The sequence below is a fragment of the Trachurus japonicus genome, chromosome 20, assembly GCF_045865225.1.
Source record: "Trachurus japonicus isolate A0001 chromosome 20, Traja_1.0".
Classification (NCBI taxonomy): domain Eukaryota; kingdom Metazoa; phylum Chordata; class Actinopteri; order Carangiformes; family Carangidae; genus Trachurus; species Trachurus japonicus.
The window spans coordinates 4208593-4230142 of record NC_140926.1 but is presented as its reverse complement, the minus strand read 5'-3'; the positions used below and the strand labels follow the sequence as shown (position 1 = coordinate 4230142).

The following is a 21550-nucleotide window of genomic DNA, read 5'->3' as shown; positions in this document are numbered from 1 at the left end:
AGCCACAGAACAGAAGCTCTGCAGTGAGTTTACATTAGAACCAGAACCAGAACCAGAACCAGCAGCAGGGATCAGTCGCCGTGTTTCCATCCACCTGTCGATCGATTATCTGAAGATCCATAAATATATTAATGTGAATGAAGTCGGTTCAAGTGCGTTTCCATCTACGACCTTTAAATCGGATAAAAAGCCGTGCGTAATGACGTCATGTGCAATGACGATCATATTGGTGCATCGAGTTGTTTTCTTGCGATTTAAGGTGTTTCCATTCATTTTTGTACTAAATCGCAAAATAAAGGGACGTCCATCCTTCATCTTTAACCGACTGTCCGAGGTCGGGCTGCACTCAGGCCCAGTGTGACCAGCTGCTGGAGTCGTTGCCTGGAAACTACTGAGCCATACACACGCCAGCCAGGTTCAATTGGTAAAAAGGCTGCTGCACAAGTTATAATACAACATGCCTGTCATCAGAAGACAGTGGCGTCTTATGGATATTCATGACATTTAATCAAATTTTACTGTTTCCATGAGGAAGTTTTAATTGAATGTTGCCTATGTTTTGGAGTCACATTTTCAAGCAGCATACACTAAAAGAATGTTGTCTCTTGCAAGTAATATTTCATCTGACCCCTCTCATGTGTTATTCGAGGAATATCAGCTTCTGCCATCAAACAGAATGTTTAGAGTTCCACGAGCTCGACTGAACAGGCTGAGGAACTCTTTTGTCCCTCAGTCTGTCAAATTGTTAAATCAGAGTCTGGGCTCTAAGTCGACCCTAGGATTCATGTACAGACTGAGCACTGGCTGTTGCACCAAAGACACTTTGTAATGTTCGATTTATGTTGTGAATGGAGTTAGGAGGTAGTTTGTGTTTTTCTTTAAATGTGACGTTTGAGGGTAACATTTATGCTTTTTGTAAATGTATGTTTTTGGTATTTTGTTATTATTTGTGTGAAACCTTGGACGTCATGGGACGCAAGACAAATTTCAGAGTGATCTGACAATGTGTAATCTTATCTTATCTTATCTTATGTGAATAAAAACGTGTGAATGGTTAGTGTCTGGAGACCTGTGATCTTTGACCTTTGACCTCTTCCTCCTTCTGAACTCCCTGCAGATCCTGGACTCCCAGGACTTTGAGGAGTTCCCTCCGAAGCCTCTGGACTCTCTGCAGCTCCAGGACTCTTCTCTCCTCGGCAGCAGCAGCAGCAGCGGCCCCCCAGCTCCGCTCGCACCCCCCAGACTTGACGGCCCGGGGCAACATCTGGAGCTGGATCTAGGCCTGGGGACTGGAACAGGAGCCAGTTCAGGTTTGCGGTTGGAGTTGGGAGTCGGGGCAACAGCAGCAGCAGCAGCATCAGAGGCGACGGGAAGCTCCAGCTTGGGGGCGGGGTTAGACTTTGGGTCGGAGGCGTGTATGGATGCTGAGAGTCAACGGAGGCGGTCCCTCCAAGAACCACAGACTCCTCTGGACTCACGGACACCACAGAGACACAGCTCCGACCCCGGGGGCAGCTAAGGGTCGGGCGACAGGGGGGAGGAGAAAATGAACGAGTCATATCTGGTCCTTCAGCTTCTGTAGTCATGGAGACGCTCCTCTCTCTCTCCCCTCCTCAAACATCTGGAGCTTTCCGAACTCCACAACCACAACGACACAACCTTTAACCAAAACCACAAACGGAGCTGAGAGACTCTCTGCCTCCCGACGAACACGCTGTCTGTCCGGGTCCAAACCAGATCTGACCGGATCAAACCCGACCCGATGTGACGTCACACACACACACACACACACAGAGAGACGACTGCTGACCTGTAGAAAAAAAAATCCCTTTACTGCTGTATCCAGTGTTGGATGAAGAACAAGCGGCGACAACAACGTGGGACAGAAACGAAGCGAAACGACGAAACAAGTAGCCATTTTACGTCTTGCACTGAAAATCCTACTGATTATTGATTATTGATTATTATTCTTCTCTTCTCTATACGTCCGCGGCGCTTCCGAAAAAAACAAAAAAACAAACTCACAGACTTTTGGTTTAGTGAATTGTAGTTGTTAGCTGGCCTAACAGGAAACCTGCTGTCCCGTCCCGTCCTCTCCTGTCCTGTCATTGGTTCCTTCCCGAGAGGCGGAGCTACCGCTAAGCCCCGCCCCCTTTCCCCCCCAAGAGCACACTGGATTGGCTGGTTTGCAGACAGACCTCAGGGGTGGGTGGGAACTGGAGGGTTAAAAGCCATGATGAATTTCTCCTCGATCAACATATCAGCTGCCCGATCGTTCACGTCGTCCAGGTTTGCGTAAAAAATTTAAAAAAAGCAGTGAGTGAAGAACACGTGGCTCAGGCAGCGTCGCTAACAGGTAAACTGGCAAACTTCAAGAACAGACACACACACAGACACACACAACGAAAACTAAAACATCCAACTATAACTATAAGGAAGTCGCAGCTCTCAACACACTGAAGCACACACAATGCACACACAACGCACGACAAGGACAAAACCCTTTTGTTTTTTGGTTTTTTGGTTTTTTTTCATGGTTGAATTTGCTACCTCAGATTTCATTGGTCCTTATGTTTCCTCACCTGAGCGAGCACCCGGAAACGCTTTCACACCTTTCACACGTAAAAAAGAAAATATATATATATACAGTATATACAGTATATATATATATTGTACAAGTACAAGTTTGCCAGTTTACGACGACCAGCCGAATGCGCCATTATTATTCTATGTACAGTACAATATGCAAACACTGGCAAGAAGAGACGAGTGAGTGAGTTCGCTTTGATTATTATTAATATTATTATGATGATGATGATGATTAATATTATTATTATTATTATTATTATCATGTGTGTGTGATACGTTCAGGTCCAGAAGCTTTTTATGTGTGTGTCCTGGTCTTGTCTTTGAGTCTGCAGAGCATGGCACAGAACATCCGCTTCACTCACTGTCTCTCTGATGTCCACAAACAACATTTTTATTTATTTTTGCCCCCAAAAAAACTTGATTTGAACTCGTTCCAACAGGCAAATGAACAGATTCAGTGTTTGTGTCTTTGAACGTAGCACAAATAAAGTTTAAAAAAAATCAATGCTACAACAGCACAAACTGGGAAAACTACACATCAGACATTTATTTAGAGTAGGAAACAGTTTGATTGAAACAAACACTCCACAAAGTTGAAGTTGTTTTAAGTTTAGTGTGAATTTCCAAAAGTTTTGAAGCAACTCTGATATTTGTTATTGATTTGACAGTGATTGGTTGATATGATTTGTTTTGTGAATGGACGAAAGTTTGGTTCCTTTTGGATTTACGTTTTTTTTTTTAAACTAAGTTTGAATCTTGGGTTTTAAAGGTGTGTGTGTGATGCGGTGACAAAAACACACACACACATGTCAAAAGGGAAGGAGGTGTAGATGTGCCACTATTTAACAAGGTGACATTTACCCAGAATCCTCAGGACTGGTGGAGATGTACACATAAAATAAAATAAAATGAATAAAAGTAACGACGATTTTCTGCATAAAAGACAAAATTTCAACCAAAATGTTTTGTTTTTTTAAAGTTTTGAGTTCTCAAGATGAAGGAAAATAAAAAAAGAACCTCTGCCATCTTTAAAAAAAAAAAAAAAAAATGTCTTCCCAGTGTAACCACGGCGACACGGTTTGTGACTTTTTGCTGACCCCTCCCTGTTGAAGTGCAATAGTCCTTTAAACAGTTAAGACCTGTAGCAGCTTAACCAACCAACACAACCCCTTCATGTCTTTTAGCACTTTATTTTATTTTATAGTGCAGATGTTTTAACTAACGACGACTCAGGAACGTGTCACTGATGTCACGGGGTTCGTTTTCCTTCTCGTCTCAGAACTCAAAACCATGAAACCGACCGACCGACCGACCAATCAGAGGAGAGAAGAGAGCGAGAGCGACTTCCTGAAGCTTTATTTTGGTGGGATTCCCCTTTAATGCAGATTTGTGATGATTGTATTTTTGCTGCTTGCTGGTCTGAGCTATTTAATTTATTTATTTTGGTTGTTATTTGATCTGATTGTTTAGTTTTTTGTTTTTTCTGTGACTTTGTGCCTCCTGTGAGGTTTTGCTGTGTAAAACATGTTCTCTTGTTTTATTAATTCATTCATTCACACTCTCAATGCAACCTCTCGATATTTATTCACTATTTAATGAGTCTTTATGGGACTTTATCACATTATTGCTGTAATCAACATTTAATAACTGATTGACTTAACTTATTATCAATTCACAAAATGCAGACAGAAGGAAAACGAACCCCACACTGCAAAAACTCAAATATCTTACCAAGAATATTTGTCTTATTTCTGGTCAAAATGTCATTTCTAGTCAAAACAAATCTCATTCTACTTAAAATAAGACTCATCACATGAAAAGTAGCTTGTTTTTAGACACATTTTACTTCTTTCAAGCAGATTTTCACTTGAAATAAGTAGAAAAATCTGCCACTATCAGATTTTTCTACTTATTTCAAGTGAAAATATGTTTGAAACAAGTGAAAATTATCTAAAAACAAGTAAATTTTTAGGTGATGAGTCTTATTTTAAGTGGAAAGAGATTAGTTTTGACTAGAAATGAGACATTTTGACAAGAAACAAGACAAATATTCTTGGAAAGATTTTGAGTTTTTGCAGTGCAAAAAAGTCTTCGTCAGTTTTGTCACTTTAGTGTTGAACCAAAGCAGGTAAAACACTGGGCACATTTAAAATTTTAAACCCACATATTAAAGCATATATATATATATATATTAAAAAAAATCAACATCACATGGAGCTTTAATATGAAGTTAGAGAAATGTGGCTCTGATGTTTCATATTGGTTGATTGTTGCTTGAATCCCCAAGTTTCAGTGAAAATGTCAGTGAACGCATCATCACAGACTTAGTTAGCTCCTCCTCATGACTGAGCCCTCGTTGTGTTTTTATGTCACTCACACACACAAAAACACAAACACACACACCCATATATGTTAGCTTTCACCAGCACCCTCCCCCTCCTCCCCCCTCCCTCACCTGTCGTCACCAGAAACAATTAAGGTCCATTAAAGGTCCATTATTGTTTTTTTTTGTTGAGTTTATTATTTTTTTTACAGTGTCAGTGCTGAGGTACTGAAGATCTCACTCAACGTACTGTAGCGGGTGTTTGTTTCTTTGTTTCTTTGTTTCTTTATAGTTTATTTTTACGGTGGTGTTGAATACCAGTCACCTCGTGGCCTGAACTGTTTGACCTCAAAACTAGAATGTGGTTGTCGACTTCTTCTTCTTCTTTATCTTCTTTGACCTTGTATGTGACAGTTCACCGTAGTGGAATATCCTCCAGAGCTAGAGAAACATTTATGTATAATGCATAATAGTGCATAATATTATTCTACCAGTAGAGGGAGCACTTTGAAAATAAAAAATAATAAAAATGATAATATAAAAAATATCCAAAGGGGACGGGGAGGGAGAGGGGGGGGTGTTTGAGGAGGTTCAAGTACTTTTTCCCTTTGAATTTGATGCACATACAAACATAAATACACACACACAGACATAGATATACACATACATACACACACACACACTGCAAAAACTCAATATCTTACCAAGAATATTTGTCTTATTTCTAGTCAAAATGTAATTTCTAGTCAAAACAAATCTCATTATAACTAAAATAAGACTCATCACAATAAAAGTAGCTTGATTTTAGACACTTTTTACTTCTTTCAAGCAGATTTTCACTTGAAATAAGTAGAAAAATCTGATAGTGGAGCAAGTTTTTCTTCCTTATTACGAGCACAAAAAACCTGCTTTCATTGGCAGATTTTTCTACTTATTTCAAGTCAAATGTAAATTGTTTCAAAACAAGTTCATTTTTAGGTGATGAGTCTTATTTTAAGTGAAAATAGTTTAGTTTTGACAAGAAATTAGACATTTTGACAAGAAATAAGACAAATATTCTTGGAAAGATTTTGAGTTTTTGCAGTGCACCTCCCTTAATGGCTCTTCCATACTGAGCTTTTTTCAGCTCTATTTAACTTTCTATGAGTCCGACAGACTCGGTTCTGTATTTGTAGATATTTTGAGCACTTGGGGATGGAGAGGGAAGGGGTTGTTGGGGAGAGGGGTGGGGTAAGGGTGGGGTGGGGTGGGCGGGGTTTGGTACCGTTTACACAACACTGGATCTGCTGTCACTCCTCGGCCTGTACATACCAACAAAACTTCTACTACGACTTGTAAAGGAATCGAACTCTTTGGCACTCGTATAGCCAGCACTATGCAGAAACTGAAACATTTCTTTGGCATGCTTTGAAATGCAGAACTATACTATAGAGGAAAAAATATACTAAATACAGAAATTTAAAAAAGTCTGCTCTAATTTCTTATTAAAATAATAATAATAATAATCACCTTGTTGGAAATTGAAAAAAAAAAAAAAAGATGTTGATGATGAGGGCGAGGATGACGAGGGTGATGAAGCTACAGACTTTTAATCTTGTGCACATTTTTCCTTGCATGCTGCACTGATGACACTCATCCTGCAGTGAGAGAGAGGTGGAGGTTTTCGCTGTGTGCTTGCAAACTGTGTGTGTAGAGTGAAACACTGAATTCTTCCAGGTTACGGGAGAGTCATATTTATACATATTATATATAAATATATATTATAATATTATTAATAAACTACTTCCAGGTCAAGGAAGAGATGGGTACTGACTGAATAGCTGCAAACATAGAGATCCTAGATGAGAAGAATACAATGTTATATTGTATATTATTTGTAACTCTGGTTAATAGGAAGATGCATGTGTTTCCCCCCCAAAAAATATCATCGTTCAGCACTTGATTCACCTCGTTTGGTTTGTTCAATCAAGTGCAGCTGAAAACACACGGACTATTCTCAGCAGGTGTGTGTGTGTGTGTGTGTGTGTGTGAGAGAGAGAGAAAGAGCGCAACTGTCTCACAACTGTCTTGAAAATAGCTTAAAGTGTGCTGCTGCTCCCTGGGATGTGACCTTTGACCCTCGGGGAGTTTTGTCCAGAAGCTCACGACACCTTATTATTATTATAATTATTATAATTAATGACTATTATTATTCATATCAAAATGGTGACGAGAGGTCGACGGGGAAACGAAACGGTGAAGCGCTAGGTTCTGATTGTGTGATAGCATTATCAATGGTTGAACTTTATAAAATTTGAAAAATATTTCTTTCAATAAACCTCTTTGAAAGCAAAACCGTCACTGACTGGTGTTTATTTATGAGATTTAAGATATGATATGATATGAATGACTTTATTCTTTTGGTAACACTTTAGATTAAGGAACACATATTCACTATTAACTAGGTGCTTATTAATATGCATATAAGTAGCTTACTAGCTCCTTATTAGAAATTATTAAGCACATATTAACACCTTATTGTACCTCTATTACACCATGAATTAAGATTTTTCCTGATATTAACTTCTTATCATGGCTTATTCATTGTAAATTAATGCATTAATGCTATACTAATTCAGAGTGATAAAGGAAGAATTACTGTTTTTGTGCTACTGCCCCTGAACAAGGCCCCAAAAACCCACTGGTTATTCACATCATTACTCAGAAACAACAATGCATTAATTTACAATGAATAAGCAATAATTAGGAGTTAATATCAGGAAAAATCTTAATTCATGGTGTAATAGAGGTAGAATAAGGCTATGTAGAATAAGGTGTTAATACGTGCTTAATAATTACTAATAAGGAGCTAGTAAAATACTTATATGCATATTAATAAGCACCTAGTTAATGGTGAATATGTGCGATTGAGTCAGATTGAGACAGTAGATGGGAGGAATTCCTACACAATGTACCTTTAACAAATGATCTACAAAGTAGAGTAGAGTAGAGAGTAGAGAATACTTTATTCATCCCTAGGAGGGATGGTACTGTAGCTTTTCCTGTCTTGTCTTTCCATAAAGGCACCACAAGGGGTCAGCGTTGGTCTATTATCTCTACAGACAGATCACAAAACGTCTTAAAATAAAGTAAAACATACAAGTGAGAGTTTTAGTTCATTTTATTTCATGTTTAATAATCACATCACTAATTAACAAGTAATCACAATAAACACTTTTTTTCCAAACCAAAACATAAAATTCAAATTAATGAAAAAAAAAGAAACAAAGAAAAAAAAAATAAAGAACCAAAAATAATAATAAAATAAAACACAAAAAAACAATGAGGAGGCTCTGCAAATGACATAGTAAGTCTACCTAACACATCCCATTGTTTTTCAGCATGCTCTGCAGGTAAAGTAGGTGTTTATTAGCTAGTGTTACACTTACATGTCTGGTATGAGTACAGTAGCAGTACATGAAGCTCTACAATGCTCCTTGGGTAGATTACTGGGGAGCATTAATTACACAAGCCGAACCTGGCAGCTACACTTTACGTCTTCTTAACCACAAACCAGGATGCGTTAGGGTCTCAGTGTGTGTGTGTTTATGTTTGTTATGTGTGTCTATGAGTGACTCTCCAGGGCAGGTTGCTGCTCTTGAGTGCAATACGTAGCAGCCAATATATATAAATAAATATATATATTGATATGCAGTACTCCCAAATTACAGGCCTATTGTACACTGAGCTCTACACTTAGTGCCTGCTTGAACAAGAAAATTCCCAGCGTCCAACTGCGATGGACAAGTGTTTGTGATTGTGGTGCGTTTCATCCTGAAAGCAAAGTTTATGAGCTAATTAGGTCATCATTTTATAGTAATTCTCTTAAGACTGGGTTTGGTGGGCGTGATTAATTAATTAGTGTGTAGCTATGCATAAGTGTGCACTAGATGTTTAGTTAAAACAGTCTTGAACTGATTAAGCTTGTTTCTAAAATCAAGCTGCTCTTACAGCACCTTTAAATAAAAACCTGTTCCTATGAGATTCCTTTAGTTTAAAGACTTTCTGAGTTGAGCGTTGTATTTGGGTTTTCTCTTTTTTCCAAAATCTCACATCCCCGACGTCACGCGGTTTTGTGAAACCGGCGGCTGTCGCAAATCAAAAAAGTATAATAATAATAATAATAATAACCCCTTTTCAACCATGAGTGCACAACCGTCACGAGGCTACAGGAAAACACAACGATAAATAACATATACAAAAGTGTTGCGTCTTTAGTACAATATATCTCAAAAGACATTCTTTCACTTCAGTGGCCCCCTTTCCCAACGAAAAGAAAAGAGCCGACCTGTTCGATTCATCACACTAATAATCCAGAATAATAGTCATAATAGTCATGATAAAACCTCCTCCCCTTAAAGTCATTAAAGGTACATGGACATAAAAGCTGTTTGTGAACAACCCGCCCACCCCCACATGCCCCGCCCCCTAATCACCATCATCATCATCAATCATTTGTTCTGGTTTGCAGGGCCGTATATAGTAGAGTGCGTCGTCGTCAATAAAATATCTATGTACATCCGTGTGCAAGCTCCAGAAGTAGTGGTTAGTTTTAATAAAAACAAAACACCCCGGGGGTTAAAAGCAAAGCTAAAACACGGCTGTGGACAGGCACAAGGAAAAAACTTTAGCTCTGTGACGCTCCACCCCTCACTCACACTCTCTCTGCCCTTCAGACCACATTCACTGGAAAAATGTATTGCCCACTTCTCTGATTGATCTGAATAAACTCCAATAAATGCTAAAACAAAACAAAAAAACCTGTTCATGACTGAATATTAAAGGTTGAGGGGCAGCATAAGTCAGTTTATTGCTCTGTAATCATGCAACAGCTCCTTCACATAAGATCACTTGTTCATAGAGGCGGGTTTTGTCTTTTTTTATTTTTGTTTAACTGTTAGTGAAACACCAATCACCCACTAACAGTAATATCTTTGATATATCTAAGCATTAAGGTGCAATTTAGTCGCGTCAAAGCTTCTTTACGAATCATTAATAAAGTGACAATTTGAATAATAATAATAACTCAGGAGTGTGTTTGTGGTTTGATATTGTCACTAAGGGGCAGTCAATGTAGTTTCTACCATGATAATGTTGTTTTTGTGTCAATTAATCTAAGTTAGCATTAGATTTCCTGTCAGATCTTTGATCAGACGGCTGCAGATTCACATTTACATGATGCAAACTGTAGAAATACAGTTGATAGCTTTCCACAACATCCATTATTCATACTACAAGTCAAAGCTGCACTTCTTTATATTACACTTTTCTTTTTATAATAATAACTATGAACGGGGGTTACACGTCATAACGAACCCGACTGAGTCTTTTAGTGTCTTTCAGCTCTTTGTTTTGGTTTTTACAGCCGACACCCTCGTCTCTCTTGTCTTATCATCATCATCATCATCATTATATTTTCAGATGCAGCAGGTTAAATGCTTTCAGCAAAAAAAAAAAAAAAAAAGCTCAAATAAACTCATCGTACACAGGAAGTTAGCGGTTAGCGGTTAGCTGGTGAGCGCGAGATGAAAACAGAGCTAGAAGAACAAGAAAGTTGGATTTAAATTCACTAAGGTGGCAAAAACGTGACTCTAAACGAATGCTAATGTATCTGCTACATTGTCATATCATATCATTTTAATATTAATATTAATATTAATAATAATAATAATGTGTCGTCCTCTGAGCGCTAGGACTGCCCCAGAGATATACTATACTGTACGTATGGTACCAAACCACCACAACACTTTTACTTTGAGTCATAATGCACAGAGGCTCCCAGCTCGGGGTGTGCTGTGCTGTGCTGTGCTGTGCTGTGATGTCATTATATTATAGTCTGGCCATGCACTAGAAAGGCAATCGGAGGCAACATTTTGCTACACGAGAAGAGGATAAAGCCACGTCACGTTCCACTGCCAACACTTCCAACGAGAAGAGTAAAACGCTGCACGCACACACACACACACACACACACTGTTAGTTCACCCCGCCCTCACAGAAACACCTGAACCTGTGACTGTACTGCACACAAACAGATTTTCCATTAAAACTCTTTCCATCAACTCTTCGATACTCTTCTCCGCTTTCAGTTTTTTTTTTTTCAGCACGAGCCTGCTGCATCATCCTCATTAACTCTTCAGTTTTCAGGTAGGAAGGACAGGAGGCACATACGAGACACGCAGCTCTAAAGACAGTTCCCTATCGTCGTCCTCATCTCCCTCACATCATCTTCTCCACAACAAACTTCCTCTATTGCATCTCACAAACTTTCAACGTTTCACACATTTGTCATTTGTTATTAAGCCACAAAAGTTCTTTTTAAGAAAAAAACACAACAACAACACATCTTTAACTGCTTCTTTTTCACTTTCTTCCTCCCTCTGACTCTCTGACGTCTTTTCTCATCTTCACCGTGTGTCTTTGTTTTTTAACGATAAAATCCTGTGCGTGTTTCCAAGATTTTTCTGAGCGCTATCGCTGTAGTAGTAGTAGTATTGCTTTTACAGGAATAAAACGTACAATAAATAAATGAAAACATTTTGTTTTAAAAACAAAATACTAGGAGGAAAGAATAAGAAAACCCAAGAAAGACAGAAAGAAAGAAAGAAAGAAAGAAAAATTAAGATAAGAACAGAACACCAAAGCTCATTTTTACACAACTTTTTTTTGTCACTCAAACACATCATCACAAACACAGAGAAGAAAGAGTTAAACAGCCTAAAATGGTTCAAACAGCCTACTGTACGTGTTGTCTAGCTTTTCTGTTTGTCAGCTTGTTTATTATTATTATGGTATGTGACGGTGACGAGAGAGGAGAGAGTGATGATGATGAAGGATGAAGAAGAACGATGGATGACTATGATGTTACCGAAGCAGAGGATGAGGAAGAGGAGGAAGAGGAGGAGGAGGAAGAGGAAGAAGAGGAGGATACTGGGAACAAACAGCTCCTACAGTCACAAGGGAGAAGAGATGCTACTGTGTGTGTGTCTGTGTGTGTGTGAGTCCAGAGGGGTTTCCATGCTGCTCAGGTGACCGGTTAACTGATTACTGCTGCTGTTGCTGTTGTAGTTGTAATTATGGGATGGAGGAGGAGGAGGAGGAGGAGAGGTGAAGTTGTTGATGTTGAGAGAGAGTTAAGTGAAAGTGAAAGTCCATCACCACCCGACGACGATGACTCTAGGGTCGATGACGTGTCGACGTGTGAGGATTAAAACCTTCACAAAGCCCCAAAGCTCAGTCTGTACAGTCACTTTAGCTGGACACAACACAGGGGGGGGGTGAAGTGGGTAAAGTGGGTGAAGTGGGTGAAGTGGGTGAGGTGGGGGGGTTGGCGGGGGCGGTTACTGTGCATGACGATGAGCTCAGATGTGAGAGACACTGGTGACAGAACGATTAGATTAGAAGTCAAAACTTTTGATTGAAGGTGACAGAGGAGGGGGTGATTGATGTGTTTGTTTGTGTGTATATATGTGTGTGTGTTTGTTGGGGGGGGTAGAGGGGTGGGTGGAGGGGGGGTTATGTTATAGAAAGGTCAAGATCCCATTGAGGAGCTGCTGTCGTCCCCCGTGACCTCCAGCTGAAGGTGCAGCAGGGAAGCAGCAGCAGCGGTGGAGGGGGAAGACGCAGACGCCAACGACTCGTAGAGGGAGACGCTGCGAGGAGCCGGGGGGTGCGTTTGGTTTGGGTGTTGTTGTTGTTGTTGTTGGTGTAGAGAATAGAAGGAACCGTGTGGGTGGGGTCTGTGGTTGTAGTTGTAGTTGTAGTTGTCGTTGTCATTGTTGTCGTCCTGGGGGGCCGGCCAGGTGACGATGTCGGCGCCGTGGTCCGTGCGAGAGCGAGCATTCTCGCGGAAGTTGAGCTTGAAAGACTCAATCTGCAGCAGAAAGGTCGAGTAGAGGAAGAGGGAGGGAAGAGGAGGAGGAGGGGAGAGAGAGAAGGCAGGAAGGGAGAAGGGGGTAGGGGGGGTAGAGAGAAGTGGAGGGGGGCAACGGGGGAGGAGAGGCGGTGTCGTGGGGGGGTTGAGATGAAGAGGGCAGAGGGATAGCAGAATTAGATGCCTGCAAGATAAAGAAGTCGAAAGTGTGATCAGGAAACTTTGGGCCGAGGAGGAGGAGGAGACAGAATAAACAGATTCTTCACACTGCAGCCACGGGGTCGCCATGACGACGGGTTAATCTCAGTTTGATCAGTGACGGGGAAAAAAAAAAAAGAAACTCACACGTTAGTATTTTTATTATTATTATTATTATAACAGAGTCTCTCTACTACTGTATGTTTCAGACACAGACACACACAGAAACACACACACAGCAGGGTTTATGCAGGAATCCTGAAGTTCAATTTAATACTTTTTAAGACCTTTTTTTAAAGCCCCTTTCCATACATTTTAAAGGGATAGTTCAACATTTTGGCAAATTGGCCCATTGCCATAATCCCTATAGTCATAGCAGTAGGTTTGTTACCTTTAATTGTCGGTGCAAGCTGTTTTTAGAACGGCGGAGCAGAGCCGTGAGCTGCTCAGAGCTACGCTACGGAGGCTCATTATGGGATTTCTTGGTTTCCCTCATCAAACGCATCAAATACACAATCCAACAACTCCAAAACGCTCTGGTGGACAAGTTGTGACCTGCACATTCACCACGCTATGAGATAATAACACAACGTTACCACACAGAGTTGTTTTAGAGGGAAATACAGAGACTGCTTGATGAAAAACTGCCTTAGACGGGAACGTACATCAGCGGTTTTGCATGAATTTCCCTCTAAAACAACTCTGTCTGGTAACGTTGTGTTATTATCTCATAGCGTGGTGAATGTGCAGGTCACAACTTGTCCACCAGAGCGTTGTGGAGTTGTTGGATTGTGTATTTGATGAGTTTGATGAGGGAAACCAAGAAATCCCATAATGAGCCTCCGTAGCGTAGCTCTGAGCAGCTCGCCACTCTGCTCCGCCGTTCTAAAAACAGCTTGCACTGACAATTAAAGGTAACGAACCTATACTGCTATGACTATAGGGATTATGGCAATGGGCCAATTTGCATGTTGAACTATCCCTTTAAGACCTCATTGTCACTTAGAGTCCCTTTAAGGGCCTTAATTTCCGTTAAATTGATTTATCAACTTTAAGACCCTGCCTGCAGACCCCCTGCACACACACCTACTGACACAGAAACACACACACACACTTACTTGTCTCTGGGATGCTTGAGTCCAGAGCCTGGGGCTCCCGGAGGCCCTCGCTATCACAGGGAGCCCCGTCCTTCAGCCCATTCTCCTGGGCGGGGGGGGGGCTCCCAGCCTGCGGGCCGGGGGCCGGGGTCCCATTCCCCTCTGTTGTCTCCTGGGCCCCCTCAGCCTAGAAACACATAGCAGGGCGGGTCAATCGGTGATGGGATGAGGATGGAGCAACCTGGCTCCAAATCTGATCCACTACTACACTCTGGAAACTGGTTTTTATTATTATTATGATCATTATTATTATAGGTCAAAGTCGTCAGGATCAGGATCAGTTTGGTTGCTAAAGATCTGGAGCCAGACTCTGGTGGGAAAAGATGGAAACATGAGCAAACAAAACAAAAAGAAATAATAATAAGTGGTACAACTCATAGATAGAAGCATAAAAACTGAATAAACTCCACATGCGATGATAGAAAACTCAAAAACAGCAGCAGAGTGAAGCAGAGGAGAAAGAGGCCGATCATGTTTCTGTGTGAGCTCATAGAGAAATTAAAAAGCTAATGTGCTAAAGGGATAAAATATTAAAAAAATGACATCGAGCGCAGCTGCTTCTAGAAACAGACACACACAAAAAAACAAAAAACATATTAGGACAAAACACACAAACAGACGTTAGAGTTCACACACAGACAGAACGACGACAAACTACATGTACAACAACGACCGGTTTATTCATCCACAAAGCTGTGTGATGCGTGATGATGATGTCATCATTGAACCAATCCCATGAAAAGACACAGACTAGGAAAAGTGTCCGTCCACCTTCTCTGTCATGTCCTCGTCCACTCAGACTCTGATGTTAAATTACAGTGTGTGTTCATGGGAATGACAATGATAAGTTGTGTTTTTAATATATTTTTTTAGGCTAACAATGGAGCTCTACAGCAGAGAGATGAGCTGCAATACACACACACACACACACACACAATACTGTTCTTGTTAGTCTGACACACTCATTGTTTGTTTTTTCGTCTTTTCATGGGATTGAAAAAATAAAAAATAAAAACTTCTTGGAGCCAAATAATAATAATCATTTTAAGGTGAGACACTACAGGTGAATAGGATAAAAAATTAAACTAACAGATATCACCATGAAACTTCCCAAGTTTATCACTCACATTAAGACAAATATTTTTTGTATTACAAGTTTTGTCAAATAAAATATATATTATTACATATTAAAATTAAAATATGTAAATGAGGCAATATCTGATGAAATATGCTGTAATTTGCATACATTTTCAGAGCAGAAATCTGAAAAATGGATAAAGAAAGGGATCAAACTGGAAGGTTTGGTGTCTGTAAGTGCTGCTGAACTTCAGAGTCTGAGGAAAAACTCATTTTGAGAAAACGGCCTTTAAAGACTTGCACTGTAAAATTCCATAGATTATTAATGTAAATTGTACTTTTATGATTGGTTGCAGATACGGAGGAAATGACAGTTTTTGGAGCCACATCATTGTTCAGGAGAGAGAGAGCTTTACAATGATACCTGACATGACATGGGTCAGACTAACGTTTGGCAAAATTAGGAGAAATCTACTGACGAAAGAGACTAAATCAAGTAAAATAACCACTTTTATGTGGATTTTCTACCATTTCTTTCGACTTTTCTGAAAGAATACATGTTAAGGAAGAGAAATAGCCCAAAATCTCAAAATTGATCAGTGCATGAAAAAACAGTGTTTTTGCTGAGGCGCTGAACAAACAAATTAAAGCGAAAGCAGAAATAGACGCTCATCAAACAACTCTCTCACACACACACACACACAGACACACACACATACAGGTTGTTAGTGTGTGAAAGCTATTTTTAACTGTTTCCATGACTGCGTTGGACAGTGATGATGATGATGGGCGTGCAAAACAGTGTGTCGATGAAGATGAAGATGTGACGACGACACACAGATGGAGCGCTGTAGGCTGAGGGGACCGGTGACAGAATTCGCCCAAATTATTATTATTTTGTTTGATCGTTTGTGTGTTTTCATTTGTTAAGAGACACCAGAGACCCAGACCCGTGGTGGATGGAGCCGAGCTGGAGGGAGGGAGGGGGGGTTCAGGGGGGGGTTGGGATGTTTCAGGTCGCTGCAGATGGTTGATGACCGGTTGTCGACATCGTCACTGACTGGAGCTCACGGCCACACAGGATCTTTTTTTTTTCTCTTTTTCTTTTTTGTGGTGTCTTTATGAACACAGCGGTGGAACGAGTCGAGCCTCAGACTATTTCACCTCCTCAAAGTCCACACAAGATTTTCACTTTGTGTTTTTTTTTCATAAATCGACATGCAAACACACAGGAGACGAAGGAACTGAGCAGCAGCAGCAGCAGCATCAGTTTCCTTCACACAAACATCAGGTTAATAATGACGGGTTGAAAACGTCTCCATCGTCTCACAGGAAGAAGAAGGAACCTGAACAGGTGTTTAAAAGGTTTAAATGAGGGTTAAAGACGGTGAAGTGACAGTTTCACAATCGAAGGTCAATCGCTTGAAGGTTCAGGTCTGATACACCTGAGGTGGCGACCTGTAGCCACGCCCCTCGATGATGTCACCCTGACATCACTGTCCACGTCCACTGGAGATCAGTGTTCAGGCCCAAACACTGATTTGACTGTTTTACTTTATTGATTCTTAGTGTTATTAGTGTTAAATGATCATCTGCAAGCATTAAATACTTAATAAATAATGGCTTACCATGTTATTTTCTTGTTATTTGTAGCTTGTTGAGTCCATTTAACGTTAAATTAAGTTAATATTTGACACACTAAGACTAGATTTCCTTGAAATATTTTCAATCTTAGGATTTATCAATGCACATCGACACACAAGAGGTGGAGTCAGACACTGGATTAATACTAAAAGGAAAATGCTGTCATGAACTAAGTTAACTATATTTCATTAATAGTAATAATAACAATGAAGGTGAGTCTTGGCTTGGCTGCTGTAACCTGCAGGTCACAGTGAATCTGGTTCTTTTATCATGTTGCAGAAAGTTAGACAGGTGTCATCATCTCTGTGACGAGCTGCTTCACAGAAACAGAGAAGAGGAACGCAGGTGTGATGGTCTCACTCACCTTGATGTTTCCTCCACCAGGCAAGTGGCTCACGTTGTCCATGGAGCCCACTTTGGACTGAGCCTTTTCCCTATAGTTCACTTTGTGGGACTCGATCTTCACGCCCCCTCCACCTGCACCGGCACACACACACACACACACACACACAGCTGATCAGCTCTACTACACACCACTACAGCACGTATACGCACACAATCTAACCAGATGGTTTCCCTCATCAAACTCATCAAATACACAATCCAACAACTCCAAAACGCTCTGGTGGACAAGTTGTGACCTGCACATTCACCACGCTATGAGATAATAACACAACGTTACCACACAGAGTTGTTTTAGAGGGAAATACAGAGACTGTTGATGAAAAACTGTCCCTGAAGGCAACGTGCATCAGCGGTTTTGCATGTATTTACCTCTAAAACAACTCTGTCTGGTAACGTAGCGTAGCTCTGAGCAGCTCACGGCTCTGCTCCGCCGTTCTAAAAATAGCTTGCACCGACAATTAAAGGTAACAAACCTACTGCTAAAACTATAGGGATTATGGCAATGGGCCAATTTGCCAAAATGTTGATTAACTATCCATTTAAAACAGTTTCAGTACTTGAACGTTGCCTCTACAGCTGCAGATGTTCCTAATAAACTAATAACTGAGTGTCTATAACTAACAGCTCACCAGGCTTGTGCTTGATGTTGTCCTTGGAGCCGCACTTTGACGTCACTTTACTCAAATCCACCTTCTTGTTGAGGATCTGCACCTGTCGGACGCCACAGGAGCCGATTTAACAACAGAGTTAAAAACAAAACAAAGGTGGAGAGGAGGGTCAAAGGTCACAGAGTTCTCCTTGTAGCTGCATATCACAGATAAATGTCACGATTAAATTAAATTGACAGCTCCAGCGTCGTCGTGTCACATGCTTCCAGAGGTTACATCATCGTTTCATCACAATGACGTCACAGTTCCTTCCTGTGGTGACATCATCATCGGTACAAAATAAATGGTAAAAAAAAATCAGAAACCAGAAGAAGATGAAGAAAAAGAAGAAGCAGCAGCAGCAGCAGCAGCTTTAAATCCCACCTGGTCCTCACAGAACCGACCAATCAGAGGCCAGTGCTGTTTGTTTGATTGATTGATTAATTGATTAATTGGTGTTTAGTACGTTAGTGACAGGGCAGGACAACACAGGAAGAGTTTAAGGAAGCGAGGGACTGTGAAGCAGGTTGTGGGTCAGGTCAGGGCTTGCTAACATGCTGTCCACTAACTCAGCGCTTTGTTGCAGCTCAAATATATATACTATATATATGGGTTTTTTTTCTTTTGCATCGGCTCTGTTGTTGTTTTTTTATTTCTTCCTAATCAGATTCAGATTGCTTGACTCTAGCTGGTCGTGGGCCAGACTCGGTACTTACATTCCCCCCTCCAGGAACATGCTTCATATTGTCCTTGGAGCCCAAGCGTGAGGTGACGTGGCTGAAGTCCAGCTTTTTGGAGACTAGCTGAACCTACATGGACACAGCATAGCAGCAAGAGGAGAGCAGAGGAAGGGAAAGGAAGGAAAAGGGGGAGGGGGAGGGGGGATAGAGGAGGGAAGAGGGAAGAGGAGGAGCAGGGATAAGAAGAAGGAGGAAGAGAACAAACGGGGAGGAGAAGAAAAAGAAGACAGTAGAGGAAAAGTCACCATCAAAGGGTTAGAAAAGAAAGGACAGAGGGAGGGAGCAAGGTCACCTGGGAAAAATGGCTACGAGCTACGACTATTTATTTAACTAGTGCTGCTGAAATTATAATTATACTTATTGACCCAAAGTCCTGAGAAAAAGGAAGGAAACCTCGGCTATGAGGCACAAACATGCACGAGTCACGACACACACACACATATAACAACACATATAGTATAAACATGTGTCCCAGCTCAGGTTAATACAGTGGAGACACGCTACATGTTCATTAGCAGAGACACAAGATTTTGTACCGGAGTTAATTGTTAATAACATGATGTAAAAGAACATTTACAGCTCAGCAACATGACGGGGACTCATCATCCCTCACCGGCTTCCCACAACACAAACACCGACTGAGCTGACGGACTGAACACGAGTCTCTGCAGGACGCCACTCAGGTACCTTCCACCACCCAGATACCATGCAAACCAATGCAATGGACTTTCATCATCTATACGAGCCGAGCTGCACATTAAATACCACTACACTATGACAGAACTGAGATTTTATCTCTCACAGACCCTCCTACTATAAAGAGCATGCAATCAAAAACATAAAAGTATTTCTATCACTGAGAGACTTAACAGAGACTCAAATTGTTCTTTCTGACAATAGAAAAGTTGGGACACTGTGTAAAATGTAAATAAAACATCTAATAAAGTCATATTTTATCCACAACAGAACATTAACAACGTATCTCATTTTATCATTTCATAAAAATATTACAGTAGCTCATGTTGAAATGCATTCTGTTTTTAATTATATTTTACACAGCATCCCAACTTTTTTGGAGTAATGGTTTTACTACAAACTATCTTCTATTACTTTACTGGTCTATTGTTGTAGTACTATTGTATCACTAAAGGGAACTGCACCTTTTCGTGTGTATACAGTAATATGTATATACACAGGCACATCTTAATAAATTAGAATATCATGGAAAAGTTTTCAATTCAAAAAGCGAAACTAGATCCATTACACACAGAATGAAACATTTCATGTCTTTATTTATTTCACTTATTTTAATTGTAATATGGCTTCACATTTAATGAAGACCTACAATTCAGTATCTTTAAAAAATTGAATATTACAAAAGACCAATAAAAAAAGGCATTTTTAATATGGAAATATTGGCCTTCTGAAAAGTCCATCTATATGCACTCAATGCTTTTTGAAATGGACTTTACCATGATATTCTAATTTATTCAGATACACCTGTACAGTATATATACTAATATATTATATAAAGATAAACTGTTCACTCTATAGCTACAGGTTTCTACCTCATCATATCAACCCTCCCCGTCCTTCACTGTGACGCCTCATTAACCTCAACGTTAATTAACCACAGAGACACAGAGTTTCCTCATCACAGTTCTCAAATGACATTTCAAGAGACACATTTAGACTCGTGTGCTTTGCTTTCACAGAGACTAAACTGTGTTCACGCCTCCTGCTTCAAAAAAAAAAAACATCCCATATTATCGTCATTGAAAACAAGTTAGAAATAACCATTAATCAGTGTCGGTGTTTATTTATAGCGTCAAACTCTCCAGAGACGCCGTGTCTGTGTAAAAGATGAGGAGCTTTTATTGCTCAGGAGCCGGCGGACGACTTCAGTCTGAGTGATGACAAAACAAAAAAGCTGCAAAAAAGAAAATGTCTGAATGTGTTTGAACAGAAAGACAGAGTAGAGGAGGAGGAGGAGGAGGAGGAAGAGGAGGATGTGGTGATGGTGCGAGGGGTGAAGGGGGAACTCACTTTGCCCTGGCTTGTTTCTTTGGAGGCGACGCCCCTGTTCTGAGAGGCAGATGACACCTGGGGAGACAAGCCGGGTCAACAACCACAATCACAACAACAAAAACTGGTGACAACACAAGAGGAGAAGAGGAAGAGGAGGAGGAGGAGGAGGAGGAGGAGGAGGAGGAGGAGGAGGAGGAGGAGGAGGAGGAGGAGGAGGAGGAGGAGGAGGAGGGAGAAGCAGCATAGAAGCGAAGGTAGAGACGAGATGAGACGACAGAAAGGATGAAAAGAAGAGCAGGGAGGCATGAAGAGACGGGGAGCAGAGAGTTATTAAAGGAGGTGCAGAAGGAAGAGGAGGTGGCTGGAGATGGACGGATGGATGCACAAACTGAAGGAAGGGATGGCTCTGGCTCGGTCCAGAAAATGTGACTGACATAAAAACGTACTAAAAAAGGAACAGGAAAAGAAGCTCAGACTCAGAGCTTCTGGTTCTGCAGGTTTGTTTGGAGGATTTAAGAATCTGGACGTCTCTAAAACTCATATATGTATGTGTGTGCAACTGTGCATGGAAATATTTTTAATTGCTCTTCTAGTTTTGTCACCACAGCTGTAATGTGATGCTGATGTGTGCACAGTGGCCACCTGGAGACCAACAGGGAGGGGGAAGTGGGTCACCCCCCCCAGTTATTCAGGTCACTGCTGCTGCTGCTGCTGCTGATGAAGGGAACAGTGGTCGGTGTTGGACTTCTCAGGAGAAACTAGTGCAGAGCTAGCGGCTAGCGGCTACGCCCACTGATGTACAGCAAAGCTTTTGACAATGTGAAATACCC

The 21550-nt window shown here is 40.8% G+C and overlaps 2 protein-coding genes across 7 annotated transcripts in view; one reads left to right on the top strand and one right to left on the bottom strand.

Annotated features, from left to right (window-relative positions):
* Positions 1 to 1521, top strand: part of kcnh2b (potassium voltage-gated channel, subfamily H (eag-related), member 2b) — a 255252-nt gene extending 253731 nt beyond the window's left edge. For both annotated transcript variants that reach the window (XM_085763125.1, XM_085763124.1), the window contains one exon: positions 1118 to 1521. In XM_085763125.1, the coding sequence (XP_085619251.1) occupies positions 1118 to 1519 (402 nt within the window). In that variant the 3' untranslated portion in view covers positions 1520 to 1521. The remainder of the gene's footprint in view (positions 1 to 1117) is intronic.
* Positions 1522 to 12447: 10926 nt separating this feature from the next.
* Positions 12448 to 21550, bottom strand: part of LOC146966198 (uncharacterized) — a 104755-nt gene continuing 95652 nt past the window's right edge. For 2 of the 5 annotated variants that reach the window (XM_085762946.1, XM_085762945.1), the window contains 6 exons: positions 20739 to 20795; positions 18669 to 18761; positions 17935 to 18016; positions 17265 to 17377; positions 14141 to 14306; positions 12926 to 13008 (listed from right to left, as the gene is read on the bottom strand). In XM_085762946.1, coding sequence (XP_085619072.1) covers positions 13001 to 13008; positions 14141 to 14306; positions 17265 to 17377; positions 17935 to 18016; positions 18669 to 18761; positions 20739 to 20795 — 519 coding nt within the window. In that variant the 3' untranslated portion in view covers positions 12926 to 13000. Of the gene's footprint in view, positions 12825 to 12925; positions 13009 to 14140; positions 14307 to 17264; positions 17378 to 17934; positions 18017 to 18668; positions 18762 to 20738; positions 20796 to 21550 lie in introns of those variants that run through there. The other 3 variants (XM_085762943.1, XM_085762941.1, XM_085762944.1) reach the window with 3 other exon arrangements.